This window comes from Eleutherodactylus coqui, chromosome 1, assembly GCF_035609145.1.
Source record: "Eleutherodactylus coqui strain aEleCoq1 chromosome 1, aEleCoq1.hap1, whole genome shotgun sequence".
In the NCBI taxonomy this organism is placed as follows: Eukaryota; Metazoa; Chordata; class Amphibia; order Anura; family Eleutherodactylidae; genus Eleutherodactylus; species Eleutherodactylus coqui.
The window spans coordinates 400,794,594-400,817,350 of record NC_089837.1 but is presented as its reverse complement, the minus strand read 5'-3'; the positions used below and the strand labels follow the sequence as shown (position 1 = coordinate 400,817,350).

Below are 22,757 nucleotides of genomic sequence, written 5' to 3'. Positions count from 1 at the left end.
CTATGGCCCACATAAAAGATGCAATCTGATTGTAACGCGCTCATTCGATTATCAGCCATTGTAAAAGGCCCTTAAAGTGCCCAAGGACGGTTCGAAAGGGCAAGTTATCCATGAGTTCAGGGAGAAAGGAAAGCACCCACCACAGACTCTGCAGTTGGGAGAGACTCGCACTCTTTAGGCCGCTCTCACACAGCTCGCTTTTTACCGCGATTTGAAACGCCGTGCTAACCGTGGTACAACACTCACATTGACTTCAATGGAGCTTCGCAGACCAGCGCTCGAACGCAGCGTTTATAAGGTTTGAAAACGCCGATCAAAATCGCGGTAAAACAACATGTTTAAAAAATTTAATTTTTTTCCTAGTCAAATGTGTCCATAGCCATTAAAAGATAATAATAATAATCTTCACTTGTATAGCGCCAACTTATTCCGCAGCGTTTCCAAGCATGGGAGAAATGCAAACAATACAACAATTACAATGTGAGGTACAATCAGTCTGAAACATATGGGGTGGGGGTGGTACAGAAGGTACAAGGGGGGGTGGGGAGGAGCGAGGCATTGGGAACACAGGCATTAGGGGATTTCATGTGGAAATCAGTTATTAGAAAGCAAACGGGGTGGGGCGCTAAGGAGGTGCAGGGGTAGAGGTCGTATGTGATAGGCAGGGTGGAAGATGTGGGGAGCCATAGGGAGGGGCGGGGGATTAGGTCAGCGGATTTAGTATGCTTCCCTGAAGAGGTGCGTTTTTAAGGCACGTCTGAAATTTCATGTATCAGGAATTGTCCGGATGCCTTGGGGTAGAGCGTTCCAGAGGGTGGGTGCTGCTCTGGTGAAGTCCTGTAGGCGAGCATGAGAGGTTCATATTAGAGGGGTGTTAAGTCTGAGTGTGTTAGCGGATCGAAGTGAGCAGGTTGGGTGGTGTACGGACAGGAGGGAAGCGATGTATGGTAGCCCGGCGCCATGCAGAGCTTTGTGGGTGAGGTTGAAGAGTTTAAATTTAGTTCTGCAGTAGATGGGCAGCCAATGCAGTGACTGGCATAGTGCAGAGGTGTCTGAGTTACGGCTGGATAGAAAAATGAACCTAGCTGCCGCATTTGGTATGGATTGGAGTGGAGCGAGTCTGGTGCGGGGGTGGGCGATGACTAGCGAGTTGCAGTAGTCAAGTCGTTAGTGGATGAGGACGACCACGATGGTCTTTAGCTTGTCCATGGTGAGGCCAGCCGTATTTTAGCAATATTTCTGAGGTGCATGTGGCATGTTTGGGCCAGAGATTGGATGTGGGAGTAAAGGAGAGGTCAGAGTCCTGTGTGACCTCAGGGCAGCGGGCATGTAATAGTCGGTGAAATGCTCAGTTATGTGTTAGGGAAGATGATAAAATACATCTAGTCCACAAGTTTCACATTCCCTTTTCTTACTGTGAAACGCGTAGTTGCTATGTACTGTGCATTTTCTACAAAACAACGTTCTGCCCAGGTAACAGGAAGAGGACACTGTTTTGTGGTTTTGTAGATGAGCCAATTTCACATTGCTGGCTTTCCGGAAGATTCTGAAACACTTCTTCTAGTATAGATTTTTTGTTAGATATATTGTATTTTGTTTTGTTTTTTGTGTAATTTTGGAAGGGCAATTACATTTAACAGTTCACTTAATATATAAACTTTTACATACTTTTACATCTTTATGAAGAAACTATTTGACACAGTGTATGCCCATGATATATTAAGACTGGCGGTTAATAAATCATTCGTAAACTGTATCGTGAGTAAGGCTGGGCTCACACAAGTGTAATTTAATAGCGTATTACGCGAGCAGCACGCCATGAATGGAGTCAATGACAGTACACTGATTTTCATTGATCCATGCACAGTTGCGTATATTGATTGCATACAACATTGCGTTTTTATGCAACGTTGCTAAGAGAAAATAGAAGGAAAGTAAAAAAAGAAAAAGGTAGCCATGAAGCCGGTGCATGACAGCGTGTGTGAGGTACTTTGTCATGTGCGGGCAAAAAACACTGCACTATGCGGCAATATGCTGTTTGCCACCCTGGTAAAACGCTGCGTTTTACATTCAGCGTTTTACCATACTGTCTTGTGAGCCCGGCCTAAGGGCTTATTAAGAGGATTGTATATTGGCCAGGTTTTCATGCCCGGCTGCTATACGGTGTCCCTCTCTGCAGGGGGAGGAGGCTGGAAGAGCCGGGAGCAGTGCACTGAGCTCCCGCCCCCTCTCTGCCTCTCGCCACTATTTACAATGGGAAGGGGGCGGAGCTAAGTTCCAGGACGTAGCTTTGCGCCGTCTCGCCTCCTCTCCGCCCCATGACAATATTTGCAATCGGAGGGTCTCTGTCCATATCCATATAAATTGGTGTGTGTTAGGGTGCTACTTCTAGGGTACACCAGAGACTTTCTTGTGCATGCGGTTTCCTGCTCATTGTCGGGCTGCACTTGCAAGTTCCTGTGTAGCCCAACAATTAGCGCTACTGCGCGAAAGTTTATGGCACTCATGTAATAGCGCTGTTAGGCTATTACATGTGGGTGATCGCACTTGTCAATGTGTGTTCTACCCGCAGATATGAGGTGTTTTTCATGCAGGACCCCTCACATTGCTCCTGTGAAATTCCGATACACGTGCCTCACGCACGATAGAGGATCGCAAGTGTTTCCCATTGATTTCAATGGGAAACGTCACACTTACATGCACGTCGCACGGCATGTGAGTGCCATGCAATGTCTTTAAGGTTCCATTGAAAACAATGGGAGATGTGTTCCAAAGGACATGAAAAAATAGAACATTCAGCAATTTTTTTTTACCTCGCAGCATCACTGTGAAGAAAAACATCGCTCATTTGTGTAACTGCATTCAAAAGAAGGGGGTTCATATTCACACAAGCTTTGTGCCCTTGTGTACGTAGCCTTAGGCCACATGCACATAGCTGAGAAAATAGTGCAGGAGTTGTGAGATGCACAAATCTCGCACATATATGAACGCCATTCTTTTGAATGTTGTCATATACGTGAGCGATTTAACCCCCTCAATGTGCTGCGGCAAAAAAAATCATGGCATGTCCTATCTTTGAGCATTCCCTTGGATCGCATCGTCCAATGTTTTCAACGGGGCCAGCAAAAGTACTACATGATGTGAGGTTTCCCATCAAAAACAATAGCCGCACCGGAGGATTGCTATTTCTCTGAAGTGATGCAAGGCGTTTTTGACACACAAATGCCTCACATTCGCGGGGAAATCGCACGTTGGTGAGCGTGATATTGGGCCAAGTTTCACGGCCAATATTGCACTTGCCGTGTGAAGTTAGCCTGAGGCTGGTATAACTGCAGCCGACACCCGGACTCATTCTAGTGATATTCTAGTGATAGTCCAGGTGTTGGCCACAATCAGCATAGCCACGAGAAATGTTTATGTACGCAGACCACCATTAACACTCTTCTAATTGCACGAATTGCAGGCTGTGTACCTACCTTGTGGGTTCAGCGTGGCAATTGTCAGGAAAACGTGAGCGCTTGCACCGGTTGTAGCATTTTTGTGCTAGCACCCTTAAGCTATGTTCTAGCCTTACACCTCTGGCATACTAGCATATTTCAGAGCACACGACCCTATTATAACCTACAGGGATATGCATAGTAACAGAGTATAAGGCTGAAAAAAAGACACATGTCCTTCCAGATCAGCCTATTACCCCCCAATGTTGATCCAGAGAGAGAAAGGCAAAAAAAATCCAATGAGGTAGAAGCTAGTTTTCCTCATTTTAGGGGGATGGACTCCCATCTGGCAATCAGAATAATCCCTGGATCAACAACCCCTTTTTAAGTAATTAGTGACTGACATTTAATACTGTTACACTCAAGAAAGGCGTCCAGGCCCCTCTTGAATCCTTTCATCGAGTTCACCATCACCATGTCCTCAGGCACAGAGTTTCACAGTCTCATTGCTCTTACAGTAAAGAACCCCCTTCTATGTTGGTGTAGAAACCTTCTTTCCTCTAGACATAGAGGATGCCCCCTTGTCACAGTCCTGGGTATAAACAGATGATGGGAGATATCTCTGCATTGTCCGTCGATATATTTATACATAGTTATTAGGTCGCCCCTCACCAGTGTGTTTTCTAAACAAAGTAATCCCAAAACTGTATGCAGTATTCCATGTCTGAGCAGTGGTTTGTAAAGAGGAAGAACAATGTTCTTATCATGCGCCCCTAGACCTATTTTGATGCACCTCATGATCCGATTTGCCTCGGCAGCAGCTGCCTGCCCCTGGTTGCTCCAGTTAAGATTGCAGTTAACTAAAATCCTCAAGTCTTTTTAAATGTCAGTTTTACAGTGTTTTCCCATATAGTGTGTAATCTTGACATGTATTCTCCCTGCATATTTACCGTATTTTCCTGCATATCAGACGACCCCCAACTTTTCGTCTTATATGTCGGGAATACAGTGTTAAAAAAAATAAATCAATACTCCCCTCCGGCGGCGCTGCTGCAGGCTGTTGCTCCCTCATGCACGCTGGCAGAGCATTGCTTTCTGCAAGCGGAGCTTGAATGCCATGCCCCGCCTCCAGAAAGCTAATGCTCTGATTGGCTAACCTAGTCTAGCGTTAGCCAATCACAGCCATTTAATGAGGTCATGAATGGCTGTGATTGGCTAACGCCAGACTAAGTTGGCCAATCAGAGCATTAGCTTTCTGGAGTCGGGGCATTCAAGCCCACAAACAGATTTGTACTGCATAAATCTGCGGTGGAATTCCGCAGCTACTAGGTTCTGTTGAACCTAATAGCTTTTCTGCCTGCCAATGCTGACACGCTGAATTTTAGCACGGATTTCCACAGCGGGAAATAAATCGCGGCAGGTTCTATTTTCGGTGGATTTACGCCGCGGGAGGTCTCCATTAATATAGTATTAATGGAGACCGCGGAAAAATGCGTGTTTTTCCGCGATCACCAGTGGGCATGTTTTGTTTACCACCGCAGTACCCCCACGGCATAAATCCACGGGCATATCTCGCAATGGCCTTGGGCATGAGGCTTAAATCCTAAAGCTATGCTTTCCACTTTGGCAGGTTTTCCTTCAATAATGTGTATTTTCAGCTTTCCTTGGACATCTTCATTTGGACATGAGGCTTCGATTCCTGCAATGGAAAACACCAATTTTCCCTTAAAAGTAAAACAAGGGCACTTACCTACAAGGCTGAGAATACAGTACCCTGAGAAATGTTGTAAGTAAGCAGAAGAGAAACACAGCCTCTATTTGTGTACATTTTTACTACTGCTGTGTGCGACATATGTGCATGTCATGTAGATATATATATACAACATTTACAGTTTTGCAGAACATTTTTACAGCTACATCATATTGAATATTTACAAATCCGTGTTGACTATTTTGTCAGTCAGATACACCCAGTGTATAATGAGAACTAGTTATCTTTCGGTATACACCTCCTCATAGAAGTACTACATCTAAAAGCCCTTTTACATGCAAAGATAATCTTTCAAATGACTGAAAGTTTTAGCAATCTATTTGCATAAAGTGTTAATGGACATTAGCACTTTATCATCTTCATTTGCACGTAAAAGGGCCCCTAGGAGTTATTTGCAGAGCCCAGTTTGTGTTTAAACACACACCCAGCTCTGCAAACAGCTGCATTGTTCTCCTTGGAGCTGTCGGCAGATTGAATTATTCTCTCCCGACTACTGTAGACATGCCGTGAAGAGAGCAACATGCAGTCTTTTGAAAGGTAAATGTGTTTGCTTTATCTCTCAGTGGCTGAACAATGAATTTTAAAATCATCGTTCAAACAAAAAGTGCCCGATGCCCGCGTTTACATGTAACGATTATTGCTAATTTTTGGCCACATTTTGAGTGATAACCGCGGCGTATAAATGGGCCTAAAGGTCTCTTTCACACCTGTGCTAATATTTCCATTGTCCGGCTCTGTCATAGCAGCTAAACAATGAAAATAATGGAAGAGCTGATTCCTGCACGTGACGGGCGCTAACAGTGTCTTATGGATTCCACTGACTATAACACAGTTTTAATGGGGGTTCTATCATACCGCCCAGCATTTTACACAGATGCAAACTAAGTGTAATGCCCCTTTTAGGTGGAACAATTATCGCTCAGAAAATCGTTCAAACGAACAAAAGTGACCGATAATTGTTCAGTTTAAACGCGGCAAATGACTGAACGGCAAACGAGAATTGTGAAGTTCTTGCTCGTCATCCATTTTCAGCTGGCATAAAACCAGCTGATGACGTCATCAGCTTGTGATGACGTCATCAGCTTGTTCTGTCGGGCAAATGACATTCGTGTAATTCTCGGACCGTGTAAAAGGGCCATAAGACTTTGTAGTTTCTTTCTGTGCATTTTTCAAGGCTCAGAATTGGTTTAATGAAGAAGTCCTTTAATATGGCTAGATATTAAAGGCAAATTGAGAGAGAGAGAGAGAAAATACTTTCATTTTCCTATCCGAAATATCTTATATATGTTCATATTACAGGACCCTTATACTCCAGAACATTAGCAAGAAAGACGTTTAGACCCATGCTCGCCTAGACCCTGCTGTTCCTGTGGATTATATATCATGATATATCACCCATTTTGCCCATCCATACATAACCAGCAGATGATATTGGTTGGGAGTGGTCTTCCTAGGGTTGTATTCACGGGCGTATTTGGTATAATGCTTTTGTTGCACAGAAGACAATTGATGACTTCCGACTGCGTGTAGACCTGTTGCACAATTGTGCTATATACCCTGCATTCTCTGGCAATTTCTCAAATCACTAGTGCAAATACAGAACAATGCAAAATTACTTTAAGTCACAGACCTTTGTTATAATAAGCATATTATCCTGATGGGGAGAAATTATGGAACAATACTTATTTTTCTATGAAAATGTGCATTGCATTGATTGTATTCTGGGGCCTTCCAACACTTTTGGTTTGTACAATATCAGCAGAGTCCACCTTATCTGAGCCCAGGAGTAAATCACCGGGACCCGTTAACCAATGCAGAAGCTAGAATTACGGTGCATGTCTTTCTCCATTCAGGTCTATGTAAGTGTTTGTTTCTGACCCCTGATGCTGGTCTGATTTGTTCCTGTGGTGTACATTAATCTGTCCGTTCCTGGCTGAACCGACACACGTGATGTGTTGCTGATTATACATATATACTATCCATTTGTTTTCTGGTGGAAGGTACACCTACGGTTTATTGAATGAATTGCCATGCTACGTTTCCATTGGTTGATTCTAGCCCCTTTAAATGCTCCCATGTCCTGCATTTTCTTGGTTATAGTGGATGAAAATTCAGAAATACATCTCCTACACGCTGCCGTTCGCGGTTTTGTCCCAGTTATTTCTATTCACAGACAGGTTTGCTTTATGGTTCAGCGGTATACTTTGCAGTATTTGGTTTTCGGAGAGATCACGGGAGCTTTCTTCAGCCGCCGGCCTTGTGGCGCTGGAAGAGCTGATGCTCACTTGCCGTCTTAACATTTTCATAATCTGATTCTTGTACCCTTTGCACGCACAGAAGTATATGAGGGGATCCAGGCAACAGTTAAAGTTCATCAGACAAACGCTGACATGAAGGACAATTTGAAATACTTTCCGCTCATCACAGTCTGGCGTATAAATGAGTTTTTTGATCATGTGCTGGGTAATAGCCACGTGATATGGCGTGAAACAAATGAGGAACACTACAATCACTAAAATGATTGTGTTAGTAGCTTTCCTGTTGGTACCAGTTTTTTCAGCCAATGGATTCTTCTTTGTAGTTTGGCAAAGTTTAATACTTATTTGCGAATAGCAATACAGTATTATTATCAGAGGGATGTAGAATCCAATAGTGCAAGCTCCAAGAAGCATGAGTGGCAAATGGCTTATTTTTTCAAAATTTGGATATTCCATACAGGTTGTTTTCCCAGATGGCTCCAAATGAGACATTTGCTGTAGAAGAAGTGGGAATGTTTGTAAGAAGACAAGCACCCAAACAAAAATGCAGATGATCTTGGCAAACTTCACCCTTCTGATCTTGTTGTAACGATGCGGGTGCACCACTGCAAAGAAGCGGTCAATACTCAAACAAGTCATGAAGGTCACTCCAGCATAAGTGTTAATGTACAGAAAAAGTGCAGTGATTCGACAAAGAACTTCCCCTAAAGTCCAGTCAAAACCCGTAGCATAGTACACGATCCTAGAAGGGGAGACAATGGCAAAACAAATGTCTGAAATGACCAGGTTCCTTGAGTAGAGTGTGGTAGAGTTAAGCTTCCGCCTGTTTTTGTGGATAACGAACATAGCCAAGATGTTTCCAAGTAATCCAAACAAGAAATTCATGCTGTAAATGATTGGCAACCAAATTCTTGCTGTGTTGTGGTGGTAATAGAGGTCACACGTGTCATTGATCGTACTGTTGTCTGTGCTCATCTTGATGCTGAACAAGTCTGGAAAACAAAATGAGATTTTTAAAAAATTGAAATAAACTAACTTCAAAGGATTGTAAATAATGACAAATAGAAAAACATAGTATTGGTTAAATATTTTGCGTTGAAAAAGTTTTAAAGTAGCAGTAAATACATTGTAATTAAGTCCACATTAAATCTACAATATCTGCACACGACCTTATAAGCCTTAGGCCTCATGAACATGGCAGGTCTAGATTCCACCTGCGTGATCCTGCACAGAATCCGCCCTGACCACTGCAAAAAACTGGAGCAAAATAGTATCTTATAAAGCACTACTACAGTATTAATAGGACACATTCAATGTGCTCTGTTTATTACAGATATACATAAAAGTTACTATTAAATCTACATAACCACAATGTTACTGTGCGTCCTAGATGGTGCATAATGAAATAATAATGCAATTTAATTGTGCCCATGCATAAGCAGTACATCACACGTTAAACACAAGTACCACGGGCAAAATCTGTCCTGCGACCTCATTTATTATGGCCCGCCTGTGACCTCTGACCTCCCCCACCCTGGAGTCTATATATGCTGTTCTGTACACAATGAAAGCACAGAGGTGAGAAGTCGGTGGTCACAGACTTAGGAGCTGCTGCCGTCAACAGACCGGTACTGCAGGCTGGGCAAGTGGAATACCTATAAAAAAAATGCTGTCCGGTCAGAGACCAATAGGGGGGTCACTATTACTACTGGGAATACTATGGGAGTCACTTATTACTACTGAGGCCTGTTATAGAGGACATTATTACTATGGGGAGCACTATTTACTACTGGAGCCACCAATATTTGGGTCACTATTACTGGAGTCACTATGGGGGTCACTGTTAATACTGGACCCGATATAGGGGACACCATTACTACTGGGGCCACTATGGGGGTCACTATTACAGTTGGTTCTTTGAAGGTAACCAGAAGGCTGATGTGCCTCTTGGTGAAGATGAGTCTGAAACCCCTGCAGTACATTATACAAAGCTCGTTAACACAGTCTCAGTAGCGCTGCCTGTCCACAGGCGTTTCAAAATCCCGCAGCGAATCTCAGACGCGGGAGCCGCCGCCTGGGAGCAGGAGCCGGCAGAGGAGTCTCCGCGGTGAGCCTATCTGACAGATAGGCTCACCGCGGAGAACCGCAGCAATTCGCAGCATGCTGCGAATTGCCGGCCGCTAGCGGAGAATCACAATGATTCTCCGCTCGTGGACAGGGGGGCTGCGCTTTTCATAGTAACGCTATGGAACGCGTGCATTGCGTCCCCCGTGGCCGGTTTATTGCCATGGGGAACGCAGTGAAAATTTGCCCGTGGACAGGAGCCCTAACACAGATGATTTACACTCCAAATATTCACAGTTTAATAGATGATCATTATGATGCTAGTCTTGTATAGGATTACAGTAAAATTAATTCATTCTGACATGCTGTGTGCAAATTCTGATTACCAGATTGTTTTAGGACAAACAATTGTACCCCTTATCTGGGAAATATTAGACATGAAGGTGTTACAGATCATGTGGCTGGACTGTTTAGGCAGCAACGTTTCTGCTTGTGTCTCTTGTAAGTTTACTTTCGAAGCGATTAAGGAAGGAAGCTGGCGGGGTGAGGACACTTGTGAGTCACAGGGCAGTGGCACTACACTACTGCTCACAGTAAGATAGTATCTCATGTATCTTATCCCACCAGTATTGTTGTACCATTTGTGTTAAAGGAGACTTCTGGAAGAACCACTGTACATGAAAGTGCATTCCGTGTACGTTAGGATGTGAAAACCATTTAATATATTTTATGGCGATCTGTGACTGCTTGAAGCTACAGGTCTGAAGCTGGAGGGTGTACCGCTAGGAGATTCACTTGCCATTTCCTGTTCTCATTTTTCTCATTCTTGCAGAGACCCGATGTGGCTCTTAACAGAAGATGAGATGTGCAGTAGGGCAGTCTCAGACTTTGGGCTTATAGCAATCAAATATAAAGCTCATACAAATAAAACTGGTCATTGGTTCACCGGTACTAAAGGCAGATTTCATCACCAAGATGTAGCAGGGATTTTTTTTTTAAAACTTCATTTTGTATAGTGAACAATCAATGTTCACCTGACCACTTGTTAGGCAATGGCTGATTACTGGCTTGAAAAATGCCAACATGGCCGATCAAACTGCTTATTAAAGGGGTTGTCTAGCTTTAAACTATCGATGGCCTTTTCTCACTATAAGCCATCAGTAGTGGGTTTCAAAAACCATAAAGCGCCAGACATAAATGAAAAATGAAAATAAGTTCTTTGTGTAGTCTCACCTGGTGTGGACAGCTCGGTACCCCAAGGTACCAGCTGCCTCACCTTTGGTATGGGAATATTCCCGGTGTGCTGTTCCTATGCCTGATGGCATCCACTGGATCAGGGGAGAGCTGCAGGGGTCCTCACAGAGAGGGTACCCTCGTATGTAGAGGTGGGACCTGCATTTATCACATATCTATGCCATATCCTGTGAATAAGCTGAGATGGAAGTAGCCCTTTAAAGAAGAATGTAAAACTATCAGGTGGAGCTCCCTGATAAGGCCACACAGGAAGATCTCTGTGAGAAATGAGTAATAAAGTATGAGAAAAAGGTGGCTAAAGTGTGGTTTTGATTTGCCGGCAAACAGAAACTGCAATGCCGAGGTGTTACACGAATGTAAAATGAGTGCCAAAAGGCAAACGTTTAAAGAGGACCTGTCCGCTTAGTAAATACCATACTTTATTCCCATAAATAAGAAGACTGGAGCATTTCTTCTTTGTGCGGTTCCTCTGTTATTCCTCTTTGAAATGTATGAATAAGTTGACACCTCAGTATTGCTATTCCTCTTGTCAATAGGGTGTGCCCCAACACTGAATGAGCTCTGATTGGTTGGTGTCAGAGTATGTTAGGACATGCCCCATTGACAAGGAGAATAGTATAATACCAAGTTTTCGATTTCTCCATACCTTTCCAGGAGGAATGACACAGGATTCTAACAATGTTTTAGAAATATATTTATGTGGTGCAGAGGTACGTACTAAAAACAGACAGAAATAAGTGTTAACAGATTCTTTTTGGGTCATTTCTGTTTTGTTTGCCTTTTAACTTAAGCTAAAGTCAGCAAAACGTATTTGGATGTTGATTATAGATGGCGCCCCGTGACCACAGCAAAGAGTAGCCCAATATAAATCCTCACAGTAAGGACTCCTGTCCACGGGCAATATTCCACTGCATTACCTGCGGCAATAATCCACACGCAGGTAACACAATGAATGCTTTCCATAGGATAACTATAGAAAGCACAGCCTGATGTACACGAGCGGAAAATCGCAGCGATTTTCTGCTCGCGTATAAAAATCATGGTATGCCTCGATTTTCCGCGATGAACCTATCATAATCATAGGTTCATCGCGGAAAATCGCAGTGACATAATGCTTCCCTGGGGCGGCTACCACGGCAGAATCCATGGCGGTGTATCACAACGCCCATGGACAGCCAGCCTTATGTATACTCCTGAAATGTTCGTGGTGGATTAAGGCACTGCTTCTAGATATAGTTCTATTACTCTCTGAAGTAGAAGACAAACTAAGTAGGAAGTGGTTTTCACAGCTGAAGAGACTGAATTGATTCTTGGTACCAGTGCAAAGTCACCATAGTCTGTGGTTATCTTCTTACAGCATGTTCATAATATGGGGAATTAACAATTGTTCTTGCCTTGTCTCTGATTTAGTTATTAAGGCTTTGTGATTTGTGCCAATATAAAATACCATAACAATAGCAAATAATGAAGAAGATTCACCTAAGTCCATATTTTAGACTTTTTGAACCACTGGAATGTTGTGTAACTAGACCGCTAGATAGTGGTAAATCTCTCAAGAGAGATGAAAACTAGTTCCTCCAAGAAACCACTTGATTTTGAATAGGCTTCGGCAGGAAACCTTTGGACTTCGTTGGCTTTGCATGATTCTGTGATACTTGAAAATTTCGGGAAGCTCCTCAGGTGGGAATTTATGCTTCTGTTTCTTCACTAATGCTTTTACCTTTGAATATCCGTATTCAGTATTTACATGAACAAGTTTGAAAGCTTGACATTCTAGCCAGCTATATAGCTAGGGGCCAATAGTTGTGTCTACAGTAGCCCTGTGTGGCTCTCACTCATGACCTGAAGGTTGCAAGTTCAATCCCCGTGTGGTTCAGGTAGCCGGCTCAAGGTTGACTCACCTTTCCATCCTTCTGAGGTCGGTAAAATGAGTACCAAGCTTACTATAAATAAATTACCTGAAAGCGCTGCAATATAAATTGGCGCTATACCAATAAAAAAATTGATTATTTTTTTTAGTATTTTCTGAATTCTTATTATTACCTTGTTCTTCTACAATCCCATCTAGTAATAGCATTTTGACCTGACTGCATCTGTGTGTAGCCCAGCATTATTTCAGTTTTGTTTAAATAAATAGTGAGGAAAGGAATGTCATTTTTTTCTTTTATGTTGGTCTGCACTCTTTTAATTTTCTTTCACAATGTTCTAGAAGTAGACCGTTTCACGTGTTCGGGCCTGATAATTGGGTTATGTTAAAAGCCCTATAGTCTTTGTGAAGGGTTCTTTGCATCTGAGTACTGTGATCAGTTCGGAATCTGAATTTATCCTGTTCTAGATTGACCAAAAACGTTGACAGTTGACACTGTTGTGCCAGTATTGTCTTCATCTGCAGTGTTAGGCCTTGTTCTTGCGTTTTAGCCTTTCAGTAGAGGTATAAATTGGGAGCAGTTATTTACGCGTACCTTTAACAGATGGCTCTGACATATACCATTGTACAGGCATTCAGTGGTATACTTCTGCAGGACCCGATTGTAAAGAAATACCCTTTATAACTGCATTCCTATGCACGGAATAGCGTAGTTCTCCCAATTTTAATATTACACTGTGGAAGTAAAGAAGTCACTGCCATTATATATATTTTATGTATTTTTGTTTTGTTTTAGTTAACTAAGGATAATGTGCGGTTCTTTGCATCTGTATAAAATGGTCAAGTTTTTCATACCAGGGTTTGTTACAGTTGAAGACCATTTGCATCTCAAGTATCAAATTTGTGGAAGAAAATAAAATGTGATCGTCTTATAAGGACATGCTCACACAGCTGATTTTTTCCCCCACCGATTCAGATGTGTTTTCAGAAAGCTGTTTGAATTCTGCCCTACATTGTTTCCAATGAACTATGGCACTGAGTTTAAGGGGGTTACTAGACAACCCTTTTTCCATAGGACCACCTGGGGTAAAATGACAAACAGAGATATACTTACCCCTTTGCGGTCGCCAGAATAAAGTGCTGCAACTCGCTGTGGTCCTGGATATTCATGTGACAGATGATACCAAAGGAAATCAGCTGATGGCTGCAGCATCGCCGCCCCTTCTCCTGGCCACGGTGCTCACATCCCGAGCGCCACGATGCCAGGAGTTTAAGAACGGGACTGCAGCTCCTTTAAATACACGTATGGGAAGAAAAAGACTTGACATGTCAGTTCTTGCTGTGGTATCAACATTGAATGGAGCTAAATCTCCTGCTGATCAATGCATGTTAAGCTGTGAATCTGGGGCTGACGTCCAAGGTGCCAGCTCCGGATCTCTGCTGCGGATTCCGCAGCTGATCTGTTTGACAGAAGAATCGGCTGTGTGAACATGTCTATAATCTGCTCCCTTTTCTCTGGTAATGCATGTAAGTGGGGGGGGGGGGGGTTTATGTCATATTAATTTGAAAAAAACACATGGAATAGCAACGGATTGCTTCCAGATAACTTCAGCAGAGCAAAATTTGCTGCATTGCATTTCAGCGGAGCAAATACACATCTAGGTTTGTACTCATGTCTGCTGTAGAAATCCTGATTTTCAGCCACAGAAAACATTACAGGTCAGCGGTCTTTACCATGGGTGCCCACACCAGTTTTGCTATCTGAGGCTCATAGGGAAGATTTGCTAAACATAATGTCCCTAACCCATGCCAGTTTTATCTATACTTTTTATTTCTGCCATGACAGTCTTGAACTGTGTAGGCAATGGGTTGGCTTACAGTAGGCATAAAAGGTACCACATTTTCTAAACATATGTATCAATTTTTATGAAATTGGTATCCATTTATATTAGCTACTAGGTAGCATAAGAGCGGGTCGGATCCGGCAGCGAGAATTCTCGCCGCGGGACCCGACCCGAGAGCCTGCAGGGACGAGCGCGTACTCTCCCGCGTCTGGCGGCCCAAGGCTCTTTCATGTGCCGGCTGCGGCGCAGCCGGCGCATGCGCAGATCGGAGCCGGCGGCCGGGTGAGTGCGTGCCCCGCACAAAAATAGGACATGTCGCGGTTTGTTTGCCGCGCTAGATTTCGCGTGGCCAAACCGCGGCCGTCTGCATAGGAGTGCGTATTGTAATGCACTCCTATGCAAACTTTCAGTGGCGGAAATCCCGCGGGAAATCCTGCGGCGGGATTTCCGCCCGTGTGCAGGCGGCCGAGAAGTGTGTGTAATGTGAGGCTCAAACACTGAGCTATTTTCACTCGCCTCCACTGAATCTACAAGTCTAGAACATATCACGTTATATTTCTAGTTTCTCGGTATGACTAAAAAAAGTGGCCTGTTACAGACATTTATCAGCAGGTGATAGTCACTATGAAGTGTACTTACTGGCTTAGTAAAATCAATCTAAATATATATGGAAACCTAAAAACAGCACGTGGCAAGTCTTTTGGGTGACAAATCCCTAAAATGTCAAATGTCTGTCTGATTTCTGCAGTTAAAGATGTGGTTGGGGAATACACACAAGTATACTTTCTGGTGTTTTTTGAGCAATCCTAATGAGAAAAACAAAATTGAAGCATTCCAATAAGTGTCGTGAGTGCATGATATGTTTTTTGCATAATTCTATTATAATAGGAGTGGTTTGGGGGCCACCCAAAGTGCCTATGTTATAGAGATGGAGGAGAGCAGAATCAGCTCTCCTTGAAAACATCACTCATGGATCTGACCCCAAATATTCCTCCTTCCTCTTAGTAAGGCCCCCTGGAGCGCCGCCTCTTTTTACTGTGCTGTGTCACACCTCTCTGCTTGGAGGCTCCTTTTCTTGTGCTGAAGAGGGGAGTAGAAGAAAACTCTCCTCCCGAGGTCAGGGGAAAAGAACCCCTTAGCTCTGTAAGTCACCGGGAGGGGGTGATGTATTTCTCCAGTGATTACAGCTCTTCCTCTCCAACAGAAAAGCACCACGTGGGCTGACTTCCCATCAGACCCCTTCTGGCACACATGAAGTCCTGAACAAGTGTTGCAATAGATGAAGAATCCTCAGCTTCTGCGATGTGACAACTGTGTGTGCATGTGTATATTTGCCAAATGTATGTATGTAAAAGTACGCCTATGTGTATTCAAGTATGTGTAAAAGCAGTCCTGTGTAGGTGTGCTTTTACGCATACTTGCACATGCATAGGCGTACTGTTTCTATGTATATGTAAAAGCGTGCCTAACGTGTGAGCACAGTATGTATACTTATGGGTTTGTAGGATGTGCTAATGAGTGCTAATGAGTGTATGTAAAGTGTATATTCCTCCATGTTTCCTTCCCCAGTGATTTCTAAAGTCACGTTTACAGCAATTATGAATGCTGGAGTTTCACCTTGGAGTAACCCTTCCATAGGTTATCTACAGATATAAAGAAGAAAAGAAGTCTCCTCAACCCCTTAGTGACCAAGTCTGTTTGCGCCTTAATGACTAAAACAAATTTTGGAAATCTGACATGTCACTTTAACATAGAATAACTCCGTAAAGGTTTTGCAAGATTGCAAAGGCTCATAGGTGTCAGAATGATGGATATGCCCACAAATGACCCTATTTTAAAAACTACACCCCTTAATGTATTCACTGAGGCATGTCATGAGTATTTTGAGCCCACAGTTTTTTTCAGGAATTAATGCAATTTTGAAGGAAAAAAATAAAATTTCATATTATTGCAAATATGTCATTTTAAAGACCAGTTTTTTTTTCTATAGTGCAAATGAAAATGAGATTTGCACCCTAAAAGGGATACAACTGTTTGTCTTGTGTTCAGAAATATACCCATTGTGACCCTAATATGTCTAGATGCACAACGGGGCCAAAACCGAAAGGAGCAGCCGGTGGCTTTCAGAACAGACATTTTGCTTGAAGGTGTTTTAGGCCCAATTGCTCACTTGTAGAGCCCTTGAGCAGCCAAAACGATAGAGAACCCCTACGCATGAAAACTACCCTTTTCTACTTTTATGTGATTGTTGTTATCCATTGGATAACAGCGATCACTTGACCAAGGATTGCATAGCGCGGCCCTCTGTGATTTCTCTAGGCTCTCGGCTACATTTGGTAGCCAGGAGCAGGGAGGTTTTAAATTACCCCGTCAATCTGCAGCTTTTGCATATGCATCCGCCATTTTGGTAAAGTCTGCGGATACATCCAGGGGCCTTAGGTATGTAACTTCATCTTCCCCCACGGATATGATCCATGAGCGGAGATGAAACTTAAACTTTTTTTTCTTTTTTTTTTTACACTTTTTTTTTTTTCTTTACTTGATCGCCATTATCCATTGGATAACGGCAATCGTATGACTGGGAGCCACATACAGTGGTTCCCGGTGACAGCTCCCTGCTCTCGGCTACTCATACTGGCCAAGAGCAGGGAGTTTTTACATTTTCTGGGCCTCCTGGCCTTCAGTGTGGGACGTATAACGTCTGGTGCGCATGCGCAGACCCCGGCGTCAGGTCCTGGAGACCAGAACACCATGGGACATCGCAGAGGACGGGGGTAAGTACTCTCAGCTCCTGTCACAGATCCGATCCATGAGGGGAGATAAAACTTTAACTTTTTAAAAACTTTCTACTTACTTTAATGCGATTGCTGTTATCCATTGGATATGGAGGATCGCAGCCCCAAATGGCGAGAAATAATCCCCTCCTGAAGAGGTGTGGAGTACTGCAATGTCCTCCTACACTTCAGTCTCGCCAGCAGCAAACAAGATGATTAAATTGCACATTATACATCAATGTTACTTGACACTGAGCAGACTCTTTAAGATAAACAGAATCCCTAACACACAATGTCATCACTGTCAGGCACCCAATGCTAACTTTAACCATCTAATGTGGAGCTGCCCGATGGTATACTCCTTATGGACAGAGGGTACAGACTTCCCGGGACAACTGTTGGGGGTGTCACTTCCACCCAACCCCGCTGAATGTCTGCTAGGTATACTGGATGAAGAGCCATGGGAATTCCATATCCACATGTTTCTTGGTGAGGTGCGGTTTCTGGCCCGTAAGGCTTTAGCATTGCGCTGGATGGATAGGAGACCCCAGACGCTCCCCCAATGGCGTAATCTAGTCAATTCTATTCTCAAATATGAAAAAATAACATACAAAAATAGATACATTTTATAAAATCTGAGGAATTTGGTGTGGTTCATCAACCACAACCCACACGCAAAACGCACTTCAGCAATGCAAACTATCTTTCCAAGTACACTATGTTATACAGTGTATATTGTTTTAAGTAATTGTAACCGATTTGTGGACTTGAACCATGTTACACTCAGGTTTGTCACTGAGTAATATAATTTGATATCTTCTGTTATTCTCAATGAAACGATTAAAAAAAAACACCTTTTTTTTTTTACAAAAAATTAATAAAATTATAAATGGTAGGTTCCGTGTAACACCATGTCTACACTCAGACACATTTCGAAACACGCTTCTTTCTTCATCACAGCTGTGTTTTGGTATCTACAGAAATAATCTAGATAACTGTTGAGTAACTTTCTAGATAAGTTACTTTACTTGTCCTCGGAAACTGTCAGTGAACTGTTCATCCGACACATCCTGAGAGGAATATTGCTATCTGAAACACTTGTTGCATATCCATGGGATGATGTCACAAAGTCGAATAGTTGAGGTTCCACCTCTGGGATCCACACCTTTGTTGAGAACAGGATTCCCCACACCTCCATTCGCCTGATCAAATTGACAGCACAGGCAGGCAGAGTATAAATGGAGAGCAGTCCGAGTGTCTGTTCTGCACTCTTTTCACTTTTATGAGAGCTAGGGAAACCGTAAAGTAGCCCATATAGAATGTTAAAGAGAGAAGCACTTACAGAGTGGCCATTTCTCCACCTAGCTGCAGCTGCTGACCACCCCATCAGGAGGTTGGTGCCTGATTTCAACAGAGGCCGTCTGCGCTGGATCCGCAGCAAGATAGAGCATTTTTCTTCCACCACGGAGTACGCAATTGGTATCCGTGAGTGTGAGCGAAAAACCGCACATATATGCTTTACAATGCTCGCGTTTTGCTGCAGATCCTTTGCGCGGATTCTACAATGAAAATCCGCCCGTGTGAGCCCGGCCTAATGTAACAGTACTGCAGCACAGCTTCTATTGAGTTCATTGGGAGCTGCCCCTTCAATACCAACCCAGGCCACTATGCTGTATTCAGCGCTTTCTACTTCCTGTGCTGACTGCAGTGACAGTGGCCCTTGGGAGTCAGCTGATTAGCGGATCCGATCCCTGTCGATCATATATTGATGACCTGTTTGTCATCAATAGAAAAAATACAAAATCTGCCGGATCACGCCTTAAAGTGCGCTTAGCCAATGCAACAGATTTGCCGCTCCCTGTGGTCTCAAACCCCAACTTCATACTTGATGCAGGCTTTCTTTCAACAAAGTAAAGAGTCTGTGCTCAACATTGTCAGCCCGACGTTGTGGTCACTGAGCCGCCGTGGTGCTGTACCTTCAGCCACTAGCATCTACTTTCAGAATTATGCTCGGATAGCTGTCTGCCAGGGTGCATACAGTCATGTAATACCCATTTATCAGCAATCTAATCATTTACTGCTTATTGTGAACCTAGTGGTTATTTTGCCTGCATGACTTGATTATTTTTACTTAGAATGTGTAAGATTTAATCTTTCAAGATGTTAGAGCTCGTCTTGTAGTGAAATTGGTGCAGAATTTTGGCAGCAAAAAATCCACACCAAAATCTGCAGATTTTGACACAAAGTTTGCCACAGATTTACAGCAGATTTCACCCCTTTAATAAAAAAAAAGGGTTAAATCAGCGCAGATTTCCATCAAGAACTACGTTAAATACACCAAATAATGCACCAAAAGCCACATTGCAAAATATACAGAATTGGGCGCGGATCTGTGACAAAATCCACTACTTGTGTACCCTAAAGAAGTGATAATGTTTGCTCAACATGTAACACAACCTTCATAAATTCCTCAAGTTAAAGAGCAATTGAAGTCAATTTAAAGTACCAAACTCTTCCTTAATTAAAGGTGTGTTGCCACATAAAGTTACCAACTTGTGGCTGAGACTTCGCCCAGCTGCAGCTGCCAATCTTACCAATAAGGTCATTCGGCTGTTGGCAGCCGTGGCTGGGCAGAATCTCGGCCACAAGCCACTACCTATACATGGGAACGTGCCCCCAGTATTTCTAATTGAAGGACACATTCTCACCTCTTACGGTGCTGTCACACATGCAGACTTGTTCAGGGTTATTTAAATTTAATTTTTAAGCCAAAAAAAGTAGCTTTTCTTTATACTTTCTCTAATTTTAAAATCCAAACCTTAATTTTAAGTGGAAAAACTGGCCACAAAAAATCCTCATGCGAAGCTGCAGTGGGGTTTTACGCAGAAACCATCCTGGAGTTTACAACAACTTTTTGTGACAAAGAATAACCACATGTATTGACAATGCGGTTATATCACAGTATTTCACATGCAATCGTCTCGTTTCCAGCATGTCTGTGTAAATGTACCACGATAGGCGCTGTTTGTTTAGTTGGAATAACTGCTTTTAAAATTGCCTTTGAAATCATCATTAAATACAGGGCAAAGGTTACTTTGGGTGAACAACACGTATCTCGAGGAATTGCATAAATGGTGATTCCATAAAACATGCTTATTATCCAAACCCCATAAGGGATGTAATAATAAGGTAGCAGGACTGCAGTGCCTCTTATATGACTGCTGATAGTGCAGTCACCTTCTATAAAGATATATATATATTTACACTGTCATGTAAACCAGCTACATGCCACATCTCCACACATTATATTAGCACACAATTACTTTCCGCATATAATACATTGCGAATGCAGTTATGTGATCTAGATAATAATAGCCAATCTATGTAATGAGCTACTTACAGAGCTGATGGTTCTCTTGATGGGTTTTCTTCTAAGTGCTTGTGTTAAATGTTCCCTCCCTTTTATTTCAAGACAAGTTTCCCCGTGTCTTCACTGTGTCATAATCAGCATTTTTGTTCTTGTGGTTGAAAATCTTATTTGTGCCTGTCTGCATCTAAGTTGTGGGAAGTGAAAGCCAAAAAGCTCAGTATTAAAAGCTGTGTGTGTTGTTACTTTTTACTAATTTAATAAATTAGAATAGAGGGAGTTATCAGAAATGTAGGTTAAAAGAACAGTAACTGAAAAGTCAGCTTCGAGGGGTATTTCCATATCAGATATTTTTAGCATACCCACAGGAAATGTCTGAAAGATGTAGATCCCACTTTTTGGACCCGCGCCTATCTCTAGAACTAGGGTAAAACAAAGATATAACCAGATAGCGCCTCAGGATCGTCATATAGTAGATAACGACACAATTCCAATCCTCCAATCAAGGGGGAGAGCTGCGGAAATAGTTGGGGTCTCTCATAAGAGAGTGATCCCAAAGAAATGGGATACAGAATAGCTATTAGCAAAATAAAAAACAAAATTTTCCGCGCTCAGTGAATAGTGTGTTGCCACAGAAGGGTAGCAGGTCAGAAAAATAAAGGAGTTACACTTACTGGGGAGGAGGGGGGTATGATAACCATGGGCCCCCTCCTCGAAGTGATGTCTCTTGTTTCTCCAGATAGATGTTTCCACACGTTAGGGATGAAATATTAACACTTTTATTCCAGTATTCGTTTAAAAAACAGGCAACGCGTTTCTGTGCTCACAGGCACCTTTCTCAAGCCATGATTTAACAGTGTACTTGTTACATATATATAGCATAACTTACATTACAGGTTGCAGGTGTCTCTCAGTGGCGGCGGACATATTGGGGGAGTGTTCCAAATTGTCAACGTCATCACGCCGGTCATGTGATCGGCGTTTTGACGTTCTACTAGTCCTGGTATCATTCGCCGGTGGCGACCATATTGGGGGCGTGTTAAAACCTGCCCACGTCATGACGCTGATCGAATAATCAGCGTACTGACGTTCAACTATTTCTAGTATCACTTGCTGATAGCGGCCATATTGGGGGCGTGTTAGTCCGCCCACGTCATCAGCGTCACTGAGAGACACCTGCAACCTGTAATGTAAGTTATGCTATATATATGTAACAAGTACACTGTTAAATCATGGCTTGAGAAAGGTGCCTGTGAGCACAGAAACGCGTTGCCTGTTTTTTAAACGAATACTGGAATAAAAGTGTTAATATTTCATCCCTAACGTGTGGAAACATCTATCTGGAGAAACAAGAGACATCACTTCGAGGAGGGGGCCCATGGTTATCATACCCCCCTCCTTCCCAGTAAGTGTAACTCCTTTATTTTTCTGACCTGCTACCCTTCTGTGGCAACACACTATTCACTGAGCGCGGAAAATTTTGTTTTTTATTTTGCTAATAGCTATTCTAGAACTAGGGGTCCTCAACGCTGCCCTGTTCACCTTTTCTAGCTGTCGCTGAGTACAGGCTCCAAGAGGTGGCCGGGTATCATGAAAACAAATGAGCACCCTATTCTATGCTCTTTCCATAGTTTCCATAGAAGTGAGTGGGAATTGCGTCAACTGCATAACACAGCTAGCTACAATATCTCACAAATTATGGAAACCGCATAGCACGCTGTGTCTTTGCTATTTCTTTAAAGGCGTTTTCCAGGCAATTGTTATTGATGACCTATGAGCTGGAATCTACTGCTGGGGATCCTGACCGATCAGCTGTTCGGGCACCCGCTGTCAGCGCCACACACAGGGAGTGGAAGCAGATCGTTCTTACTCCTGTGTAGTAGCCGATGCTAGTAATTGCAGGCGCAGTGCTGGCCACTACACGGGTTAGAGCGATCTGCTTCTGTGTGTGTGTGTGTCTGTGTTGTCTATGTGTGTCTGTGTGTGTTTATCCGCTCGTGGACATGGGGCCGGCGCTTTCCATAGCAACGCTATGGAAGGCTTCAGCCGGCATGATTCGCCGGTGATTTACCGCCGGCGAAATCAATGCCGTGGACAGGGGGCCTTAGGCTGACATCTGCG

General features: G+C 43.1%; 2 protein-coding genes across 2 annotated transcripts in view; one reads left to right on the top strand and one right to left on the bottom strand.

Moving 5' to 3' along the window:
- The window catches only part of UBAC2 (UBA domain containing 2), a 156,193-nt gene that overhangs the window by 79,953 nt on the left and 53,483 nt on the right, over window positions 1-22,757 (top strand). The gene's annotated exons all lie outside the window — the stretch shown is intronic.
- On the bottom strand, window positions 5,278-20,791 carry LOC136580056 (G-protein coupled receptor 183-like). The gene is made up of 2 exons (XM_066580259.1): window positions 20,670-20,791; window positions 5,278-8,458 (listed from the first exon to the last, which is right to left on the bottom strand). The coding sequence occupies exon 2, from the start codon at window positions 8,439-8,441 to the stop codon at window positions 7,335-7,337; it is 1,107 nt and encodes a 368-aa protein (XP_066436356.1). The 5' UTR covers window positions 8,442-8,458; window positions 20,670-20,791; the 3' UTR covers window positions 5,278-7,334.